This window comes from Asparagus officinalis, chromosome 2 (assembly GCF_001876935.1).
Source record: "Asparagus officinalis chromosome 2, Aspof.V1, whole genome shotgun sequence".
Classification (NCBI taxonomy): Eukaryota; Viridiplantae; Streptophyta; class Magnoliopsida; order Asparagales; family Asparagaceae; genus Asparagus; species Asparagus officinalis.
The window spans coordinates 67601336-67601888 of NC_033795.1; the positions used below are offsets into that span (position 1 = coordinate 67601336).

General features: G+C 36.9%; 1 protein-coding gene across 1 annotated transcript in view; it reads right to left on the reverse strand.

Annotated features, from left to right (window-relative positions):
• LOC109831562 (NAD(P)H-quinone oxidoreductase subunit N, chloroplastic) overlaps nucleotides 1-553 on the reverse strand; it is a 17853-nt gene that overhangs the window by 16979 nt on the left and 321 nt on the right. Inside the window, 1 exon segment of the mRNA XM_020398905.1 lies at nucleotides 459-553. This exon segment is cut by the window's right edge and continues 20 nt beyond it. Within this exon segment, the coding sequence (XP_020254494.1) occupies nucleotides 459-553 (95 nt within the window).

Here is a 553-nt window from a genome sequence, read left to right on the forward strand (position 1 = left end):
GTTTAGGTTGCACAAAGGGGTATTTTCATCCTACCCTACCTTTTCAATGCCGTTTACGTCAATCCAATGGTTGACAAACTAGGGTATTTAAATACTACATTTTATAACTTATGATTATTTAAGTGTAAAGGTGGTGAACAATAGACTATTTAACTCTGACAACATGAAGTTCTATTTTAATAATTTGATACCATTAAAATTTCAAATAGCTATTAATTTGACAATTTCATACCTAAAATTACATAATTGTGTAGTAGAATCCAACTCTGCGCCGTTACTAGTTAATTTTCACAAGACATACGAGAAACAATAACAAATTCTTGGTACATTGTAATACGACGTGGGAGGTATGTATCCCATGAGATTTACTCATCATAGGATTAATAAATTCATCAAGCATAAGCATCCAGCAACGAACAGTATTACTCTGAAAACCGCTTCAGGTTTAGGATACGAACCGGACAAACTGGGTGAACCTTAGTGAGCGTAGCCTCCGGGTCACCAAGCCCACGCGCGGTGAGATCAAGGAACCGATAACCCTTATACCGTAGCC